At 44.7% G+C, this 10,341-nt stretch overlaps 1 protein-coding gene across 1 annotated transcript; it reads left to right on the top strand.

The window, feature by feature from the left end:
• The first annotated feature begins 25 nt into the window (after nucleotides 1-25).
• FGF16 (fibroblast growth factor 16) lies at nucleotides 26-7,886 on the top strand. The gene is made up of 3 exons (XM_006910205.1): nucleotides 26-299; nucleotides 6,169-6,272; nucleotides 7,641-7,886. Exons 1-3 carry the CDS (start codon nucleotides 26-28, stop codon nucleotides 7,884-7,886), a joined length of 624 nt encoding a protein of 207 aa, XP_006910267.1.
• The last annotated feature ends 2,455 nt before the right edge of the window (nucleotides 7,887-10,341 follow it).

Here is a 10,341-nt window from a genome sequence, read left to right as displayed (position 1 = left end):
CAGGCCCCGCCCCACGCGCCCCGCCATGGCGGAGGTGGGGGGGGTCTTCGCTTCCTTGGACTGGGATCTGCACGGTTTCTCCTCGTCTCTGGGGAGCATGCCCTTAGCTGACTCTCCCGGTTTCCTGAACGAGCGCCTGGGCCAGATCGAAGGGAAGCTGCAGCGCGGCTCGCCCACAGATTTCGCCCACCTGAAGGGGATCCTGCGGCGCCGCCAGTTGTACTGCCGCACAGGCTTCCACCTGGAGATCTTCCCCAATGGCACGGTACACGGCACACGTCACGACCACAGCCGATTCGGTGAGGACGCGGCTGGGAGGGTCGGGAGGCGAGCGGATGGACCGCGCGCTAGGGAGCCGACGGCTATGGCTCCAGGCTCTGGCTTGGGGGCCCGCGGACCACCCCCAGGTCGGTACCGTCCTGGCCCGTTGAGGCAGGAGGCCGCCAGGGACGCGGGACAGGCGGGACACGCCAGTTCAGACTTGAGCCGCGCGGCGTCAGGGCGCCTGGCACCCTAAGACGCTTGGAAGGGGGCGGGGGCGCATTGAGGTGGGGCCTCGTCTTTCCCCACTCCACCCTTCCTTCTTCCCCTGGGTGTGAGGGGATCGTTCTGGGACCTGGACACTGTGCATCAGATGGAAGCAGGTGAATCTGAGAGAGGGACCGCGGCTGCAGCGCGGGACCGAGCCTCGAAGGCAGCAGAGTTGTCGCCGCTGATTGCCAGGAGCAGGAGCCTTCCTGGGTTATAGATGTGGTGGGCGGGGGGCCCGCGCCCAAGTCTCTTTTGGCAGATGGAGACGCGACAACCAGGGTACCTGCCTGCCTCTGGGTTGCTGTGCCTGGGTGTGGGTCTAATTCAGACAGCACAGCATGAACTGGGTATTGGAGAGACTAGGAAAGCCTCCCGGAGTCCACTGTGTAAGGACATAAGCCTTGGGGCATCTTTAACCCAGAGCTACCTCTGGACACCTTGCCTCAGTGAGGAAACTCCTGGACCCACTCCCAGCCACAGAAACAGGTGTCTCCTGGGCCCAGGACAGGAAACATTCAAACTCCATCCAGGATTTCACAGCCCGCCATTCTGCAGATTGTTCAAAGGGCACAGCTGCTTGTCTAACATACAGAATACAATTAATATAAACCTTGAACTTAGATGGAGATCATTAGGTTTCTAAGGAAATGTGTTCACACCTCGGTAATTTGGCCACTTTTATTTTTAATTTCCTATTCTCTACTAAACCATTATTCCGGTGCAGCGACAGCAAGCCTTCCTTCGGTCTCCTATCCCTCAATGCCCCTACTTCCTCCCAAGGATACCTTATATCCCTAAACCCATAGGAGGCTTTGCCTACCCTCAGGCATGATACTGTTCCCTTCTTCTCACCCTCCCCTACTCCCCCCAAACCTCCCCATCCTTCTGTTCCCCATGCCTTGCTAGAGCTTCATCTGGAGTGTGCAGTAAAAAGGCGGGGGCGCAGAGGCCAAGTCTAACAAACAACTTAGGGCCAGGACTGGTCTTCCTTGCTGGGAGCTAGCAGGAACCCTAATGAGGCCTATGTCATCTTGGAAATATGCACTCACAGAGCTGGAGTGCAGTAAGTTGTGTGTGGGGTCCGGGTAATGGAGGGATGCAGGTGTCTGTATAAACTTGGAGTAGGTCCTCAAAAGGGTGATAAGGTAGGGTGGAGGAAGAGAGAGTGGTAACTTGGCTCCTTTCCCTTCCATCGCTTGTGACTTTGCAGTCCCCTTTTGTTCCTCTTCAGGAGGAATGAAACTCCCACCTTGGCCTCAGAGATCCCCAAAGGCTCCCAGAAATAGCCTAAAAATATTGGGGTAGCTTATTTCTGATATATGAAAGAAAAATCATTAAGTGATGGAGAAATATGGGGTGGGGGCAGCAGAGGTGGAGAAACTATGAGCTTGGCTCCTAGCAGCTACAAGTGTTTGTCTGATTCTATGCCTAAGCTGAGCCCAATAACCTACAAGGTCAACATAAATCAGTCATAGGCTCTTGGGATAAGTGGTCTTTAATTACCTCCCTAAGGACACATCTTGATTTCTTTTCATATCTTAGGCCTGCTAAGGGTGTTAAGTTTAAGGAGAAACCAAAGGAAATAAAAATGACAGGAAGAAGAGATGTTTTCACTGCTGCTTAACTGACTGCTTCATTTTTGGTTTTTCCTAAAAAACAAAACAAAACAAAAAATATTGCCTGAGACCACCTCTGCATCACCTTTTTTTCTTTCCCACTGGCTTCCTGGCAGTTCTATGTATTTCCTGCAAAGGAAATGATAACTGGTCGAAACTGTCTCTTTGTAACCTCCCCTGCCAACTTTCAAACACACATTTACTCTTTCTCAGTTTAGCTTTTGGCAAAGAAAAAGGTGGCGTTTGAGTTTGCTAACTCCTCCCTCCACATTTGAGTTAATCAGCCAGGGTATTCAATAAATCGAAACTTTAACATTCCATAAGTGCTTTAGCAGTCAACATTCCAGCAGGGTAAAGTAGGCCAGACTTAAGATATAAAATATTATAGATTTCTGCTTGGGGGGAGGAGGTAGTCTCCAAAGGCCATGTAAAGTAAATAGCTATTTGTTGTAATTGGAGAGCAGGGCCCCCAAGGATTACCCTGGAATCCATGTGTTCAGAACAAGTCAGGCTGAGCCCAAGAGCAACCCCGACTCCAAATAATAACCTGTTGGCACAGCCTATCCTCCCCCCTCCCCACCCCCCATTCTGCAATCAGTAGCCAGGAGTATTTCAATCTCTGCCTGGCTGGTGGCGTTTACATGAGCTTCACAGGGTTACTGACATTCTTAAGGGGCACCTGTGGACTGGCAGAGCAATGCTTGGGAGCCAGACTGGAGGAGAGGCCTCCTGCCAGGTGGGATGGAGCAGGCCTCTGCAGCTGCTTTGGTTTTTGAGTGATCTGGTTCTTATTTGGCAAGATGCCAAGGCAGCACTGTCTTGGCCCTGAAGGTCTTAAAGAATGACTGAGGGAGCTCAGGCGAGTTAGAGAACCAGATTAAATGACTGTAGCCAGTCATCTAGCAAGGTTCTGAAGCAGTAGGGCTCAGGACAGATCCATTTTGACTGAGGCCATGGGGGGAAAAGTGTAAGAAGGTAAGAGTATGGAAATTGTCAAGCAAAGGCCAGAGCCTGAGGTGGACAGGTCAAGATGAGGCATAGCAGAGAGAGATCTTGAGCTTTGAAGTGGGAGAGAGTACTGAGGACACACTTTGTCTACTTAATACTTTTCCTCAACACTTTGCTGTTAACACCCCTCTCCAGCTGTAGCTGGGAAAATGTGAAAATGGCTTGTTTTCTTTCTCCCTTCATGCTGGCTGGGATTCAGGAGAAGGTTTAGGAATATCTGTTCCATCATCATGTGCCACTGGGTTCCCACAATTTGAATCCAGCTAATAGGAAAGTTGGCAAAGGGAAATGATGCCCAAAGACAGCTGGGTAGGGATGATTCCAGCTGTTGGAGACCTCTGTTACTGGACACAACCCAAGTGACTTCCTGTATGATCTGTCCTTTGGCATCAAGGTTAACAGAGAGTTGGAGAAAAACTGTGGTGACTCAAATGGCCACACCTCTTCGGTTTCATGATTTGTTCTCATACCAGGTCTTTGACAGTGAGATCATAAGCTACCCTCTGCTGCTTAATGATCTCAAGGTGGTCAGAGACATGAGATACTTAGAGAATGAGAGAACTAAGACTTGAAGCTCAGAAGTAATCTGCCTATGCAAAGAAAAGAACTGAAGGTTCCAGCAGGTTGGTATCCCTCAATGTTTAGCACCCAGAACTGAATCATGACCTGGTTTCTCATTTCCTTGCCATACTGGCTGTTCTCCTTTGAACACACTCCTGTTTTTTCCGTAACCCTCTTTAAACAGAACAAAACTAAAAACAGTCCTCTCGGTGTGGCCTAAGGCAGAGCAGAGTGGGGCAGTCCCCTCCCTTATGCTGGTTACTAGACCTCTAGCAATACAGCTTTAAATCACATTAGTTTTTCCCCTTTTTTTCTATTTTTTACATTAGCTTTTTAATAATCTCATGAATCGCCCATACTGAGTTTATTGTATTCAATCAAATCCCTTTAAGCCATTGTTGTATACGTTTTACTAAGCCACATCTCCCCATTCCAAAGATGGGCAGACTTGCATTTAATAAAAATACATGAAAACACAAAGGAATAGTACATGTTTTCAAGGAAATATACATGGCTGCCTGAAGCAGGGAGAAGAATGGGAGCAGAGTATAGAAATAAAAAGAAAGAAAGCCCTTACACAGACCAATTATGATAAAAGGCCAAAAAATAAGGAGTGATTCACTCAACTGTCCACATTTGAGGCTCACCCTCCCCCAACAAAACCCCAAACACAAAACGTCTTGGGGAATTGGTTTGGGGACCAAAGTGCAGGACTTCACATTTTATTCTAATTAAAGCTTATTTTGTTAGAGTCAGCCCATTTTTTCCATTCTCTTGAAATTTCTTTGGATTTTGTTTGTATCACACTCTCTGCTATATACTTTCTGGACCTAGAGTAAGCAGTCCCCCTATGTCCTCTTACAAGCCATTTATTAAAATGTTAAACAGGGCAAAACCAAAATCAGAGCATTGTGCCATACAACTAAAGGATTTGGTCCATTAAACCAATATCTCCTTAACCATTACTTAGCACCAGGTATTTTCCCTTCCCCTCCTACCATCTTGTATCTCTTTTCCCAAAACTCCTTTCTTTGTACTGTAAGAGTTAGTAACACCCAGACTGAGAATAAAACTTGGAGAATTTCAACGCTGGAGGCCAAAGGCTATACTCTGAATGTTCTATACAAAGGCAGCCAAAGAACTTTACATTCTTCAAATGGATCCCAGGGGGCCATGGAAACATGTGTCCTAAAGCTGCCACACCTGAACACCTACCCACCAGCCTAAGTCACTGGGGCTCTTCAGACTTCCCACTGTAGTTTTGGACCTGATTTCAAAATTAATCTCTTTATGTTTTCAAAGTGATCTTTAAGGAATCAATCTCACTCACTCCCTATATAGATTACATAGAATCTTATTACTCTCAAGAATTACATTTTTGGATAAGGAAGACAGCCAGATATGAGCTCATTTTATACGTTTGGATGCCTCTCTGAGTCAATCATATAAGGTTTTGGTCTGTACGTTGAAAAACCTGCTTAGAGACAGGAATATCACAGAGGAATCTAGTTGTCCATTGCATCTGCATCCATATAATAAATATGCTATCTTAGGATGAAAGTTTTAAGTGTCACCAGGATTTCAGTTATTGGTCCTTTTTCCCTCCTAGTAGTTAATTTTTTTCCTCCTACTGCTTCTGGATAAACTAAAGTGTTTTCAAATCCTTACCTCTAATCTTGTCAGCTAGAGGGAAATTTCTGAATGCCTTCCCTTTCCCCTTAGAGTTGCAACATCTCAAATCAGTATCAAGTCCAATACTACCTGCCAACTCTTTGCCATGGATAAACTTGAAATTCTCAAAAGAGAAGGGGGGAATGACAGGCTTGTCAACCTGGGGCTGTACTGGCTAAGAGCACTTTTTAGGAGAAAGCTCTCACCAGGCCACCTTCTGCCTCCTGCCCATGGTAGGATAAACAAACTTAGTGAGTGGCCTGTGTGGCCTTTGTTAGAGGCAGCTACAGGCAGTTGACAGCCTCATGTGGCTTCAAGGACATGGGAGCTAAGAGGGTGCAAAACAAGTTATGCCTAGAGGAGATGCTCTGTGCTCTATGGAGGCGGGAAGTGACTTTGGGAAGATACGGAAACCTGGCCACATTCTCTCATTTAGAAAGCTGCCCTCCCATTTCTTGAAATGGTGATATTTAATAGTACCTTGTAATTATAGAGCTTTAGTAGCCAAAGCCTTCGCATGGTCTCTTCCACATAATATAACTAAGAGTGTTGAGTAGAGGCAGAAATTGTTTCCCCTATTTTACATATGGAAAAACCGAGGTCCAGAGAGACTCACTGCCTTCTCTGGAGGTTCCATTATTGCTGCAAAAGATGGTTTCATCAGGTAATTCATGATAGACACACAGGGCTGAGGATAAATAACTGGTAGCTCATGTCACCTGAACAGTTTCCACTAAGCTTGATGTCAGTAATGGAAATGGCATTCACTTTTTTGCTCTAGGCATCCTGGAGTTTATCAGCCTGGCTGTGGGGCTGATCAGCATCCGGGGAGTGGACTCTGGCCTATACTTAGGAATGAACGAGCGAGGAGAGCTATATGGGTCGGTAAGTTTAAGGTTTTCTTTTCATCAGAGACTATTATCACAGGTGTTTAAACAATGTAAGACAAAATATAAAAACTTTAATCTAGCACTTGAAAGCACTTTAGTCAACTATAAAGAATTAGTGTCTTCTAGTCACTCCTTGGCTGCATAGGAACTTTCTACATAACACTTTCACTCATTCAGACCCCATCAAAACATAAGCTTTACTGTGGCACATTTTCTTTCACCTTTTCCATTAGAGGGCCAGCTAGTCTGGTGATAATAGTAAGCTGTGCTGGTTTGTCGGTAGATGGCAAGGGTTTGGGGTGTTAACCCTCCCAAGGAGTACATCTGAATTTTAATGGATACTCAGAGGAGTAGCAGGCTAGCTGGCACAATAATAGGCAGTGAAAGTGTTGGCCTTCGATGAGGATTCTGAGATTAACAACACAGTCCCTGATTTCCAGATTGCCGCAATTGAATCCCAAAAGCCAAATGAAAAAAAATGAAGAGAGAGGGTTCCAGGGTCTGGTGACAACTCTAAGTTCCCAGCTAGGACTGGGTTGGCTGCAGTGCATGTTCTCTATTCTGGAAGCTAGCCAAGAGCTGGGGAATGGTGAGTGACTTTGCTGACCTTAACCCTTTCAGGGGATCCCAACTTGTGGCTTTGGCTTTTGAGTCAGACAGCATGCTTTCTGGCTGTCTGCACCCCTCGAAATCAGAGCACATTTTTCCCTGACACCTAAGCGATAGGCCTGTCCCCAGCACTCAGTATCGGCAGCACAAGCAAGTAGTGTGGCAGGTGGATCAAGTGTGAGAAGGGACAGAGGCAAGACACCCGGGAGCTGCTAGCTTGAAGTAGCCAGATTGGAGGAACTTTTCAAGGAGGTCTTTTCTGAGCTTTCTAAATGATAGGCCTGAGATCCTTCATCAGGAGAGATCACAGCTCACCTCCTGAGGAACTTTATATAGATTCAAGGCCTTTGCCTAGAAGTTGATGTGGTTGACTATAATTTCAATAGATGTGAACATCATTAGCCCCACGTAGGGAGGAAACTCAGGCGTCCCAATGGGGCATTGGGAGGCCATAGCAGAAATTGTCAGGCTCAGAAAGATCTCAAATTCAAAGAGCCAAGTGAGGCCATCTCCTCCAGTCTCCTGCCTTCAGGAAAGATCTCACCTAAAATATTTTCGTGTGGCTCATGAAAGAGGATGAAGGTTATACAGAATGTGTGCTACTTTGAAAGAAGATATCTCAGTAATACTGGAAGATAGGGCTGAAATTTTCCAATATCAATGTGCTATTGCTATTTCAGGGTTCTCCACCAGCAAGCTGGGATGAGAGAAATAGTCATATAATGGGCTCTGCTTTATTTTCTCACCCTCACAGAAGAAACTCACACGTGAATGTGTTTTCCGGGAACAGTTTGAAGAAAACTGGTACAACACCTATGCCTCCACCTTGTACAAACACTCAGACTCGGAGAGACAGTATTATGTGGCTCTGAATAAAGACGGCTCACCGCGGGAGGGATACAGGACTAAACGACACCAGAAATTCACTCACTTTTTACCCAGGCCAGTAGATCCTTCTAAGTTGCCCTCCATGTCCAGAGACCTCTTCCGCTATAGGTAACGGACCCTAGAGTGACCTCTGTGACCCATATACTCTGGGGCCACAGTTGTCTCCATAAGCACTATACTCGTAGCTTTTCAATCCTCTTTCCTATCAACTTAGATAACAGAGGAGCACTTACTGTTCAACTCGACCCAGCTGTTCCCTTGTTCTTCAAAATGTATATCAAGGTTGGGTTATTTTGGGGAGGGATGTGGGGGGAAGGGTGGGCTAGAGGGAATCTTGTATATACTTTTTTCTTTACTTGTGTTCTTTCCCCTGAGGTGGCATGAGAAAGAATGGGGACCCCTGCCAAGGGCCAGGGGTGTCTTGCCCCACAATCTACCCAAATATCTTGACAATGGGTAAATTGAAAGACCAAGAAATCTGCCATAGAAGCTACCTACAGAGCTTTAGAAAAGTCTCATTCAGAAAAAATCCTTGGGGCTACAGCCCTGCTGCAAGCCATCTCTGCAATGGCTCTGCAGATTTCTCATCTGTCCTGGCACACAGTTTTCCTGTTATTGGAAGTGGGAGATGGGGTAGGTTGTAAGAAAATGCTATTAAAGTGTAAGCATGGATACTGTGCATTAGGACAAACTATTTATGAAATGTACATGCTATTTATTTTATATATTTATTTATTTCAAAATAATTTTATTTTTAATGAGAGATGCTATGACTGGATTTTCATCAGAAAGAATAAGGTCCTACTGAAATGGGATAAATGAGTTATTAAAGGCTTTTATTGGCAATAAAATTGCTTTTTATTATGACCAATGTCTAACTCTATTGATTTATTTGTACATTTAGTAGAATTCATTGGTTAGCTTCTTTCTCTCCAACTCATTAGAATCTCCTGATGTTAGCATCACACTGCCTAATCAATCGGTCACAGTATTAGCATTATCTAGGGGCCCTATCTGAAGTCCTTTCTGGTTTTATGAAATTAAACTTAGTTGCAAATCACAGCTTAAGGAAGGCCTGGATCAACAGCTCTTATGGAAGCTCCCATTTGTGCTTAGGACTAGGCATAGGGAAACCCTCCTTTGGGATTTGGTTAGGGCTCAAAGCCCAGAGGTCATAAACCCTAATTAGTAGCTTCTTACTTTAGATATGAAGATGAAGGGATTCAAAATAGACAGATGATCACTAAAATTAGTGGGGTGATCATGTTGTAAGGTATAAAATGTTGAATCACTATATTGTACACCTGAAACTAATATAACCAATATAAGATTGTATACCAACTATACTTAAATAAATTTTTAAACACTAAACAACAATCAATAGGGAGACTGATTTTTTGAACCAGTCAACTTCCTTCTGAAGGTATTCTCCCACTCCCTCTTCAAACTAGACCCCCATACTCTGCCTGTGCTTTTCCTAGAGAATTCTGGGAGCTGTTGACACATTTCCCTAAAGCGGTAGTTCTCAGAGTATATGGTCTCTTGACCAGCAGCAGCATCTGGGAACTTGTTAGAACTGTAAATCATCAGGCCCTATGTAGATCTGCCAAGTCAGAAACTCGGGGTGGGGGGTGCTCAGAGATCCGTATGTTAAAAAGCCTTCCAGAGGATTCCTGTGTATGATACAATTTGAAACCTAGTGCCATAAAGGAATGATTTTCAAAAAGAATAATTTTTGCAGCTGAATGGCTTATAAAGTTTTATGATAACTTCAGTTCATAAAACAAAAGTAGAGTGGCTTGTTGAAGCGGGGATGGGATTCCTGGAGCTCCCTTTTCTCCAGAACAATTTCTAAGATACCTTTGTTTAAAATCTCTGGCCTCTTTACTGATATTTACTGATGTAGGAACATGGGGTTATTTGCATTTTCAAAGCAAATGCTATCAGGAAACAAGAACCAAAGGAATACTTTGAGTCTCATTGAGTATTCAGGTATCACGAAGGACTGGTGGCAGCAGGTTTTGGGTTTAAGATAGCTCCTCCTGGTGTTGCTCAATCATATCACATAAGCATCTACTATTTTTCCAACCAAGTCTACGAGTGAAAAAAATAGCTTAGGTAGCAGCTCACTTAAAAATAAAAACCAAAAAGTCTATAAAAGCTCATCCTAATCCATGTACCCACCAGAAAAACCACACACAAGAATACATACATGAGATAGCAAATAAGACTGTAGGATAAAAAATGCTAAGTTGCATGGTGTGTGTGATCATAAATTCTCACCAGTGGAACCACCAAGGCAGAGTTCTCACAGGGCTAGGATGAGTAGAGAAAGTTCCCTGAAACGGGTAATGCCTGCCATGAATAACCAACAGGATTTAGAGAGGCAAAAAGGCTGATGGTAATGTCCATGTTGGGCTACAGAGAAGAGGTCTCTGGGAAAAAGGCAAAAATTAGCTGTGCTACTTTTTTTTTAGTCAAATTTTTAATGCACAACACACCTTTAATTTTAAAATAAAAAAAAACGTACCTGTATTATCTATAGTCAGCTACCTAGAACTTTGGAT

This window comes from Pteropus alecto, unplaced genomic scaffold (genome assembly GCF_000325575.1).
Source record: "Pteropus alecto unplaced genomic scaffold, ASM32557v1 scaffold374, whole genome shotgun sequence".
NCBI lineage: Eukaryota > Metazoa > Chordata > Mammalia > Chiroptera > Pteropodidae > Pteropus > Pteropus alecto.
Note: the sequence above shows the minus strand (reverse complement) of the source record. Positions and strands in the feature narration are given on the sequence as shown.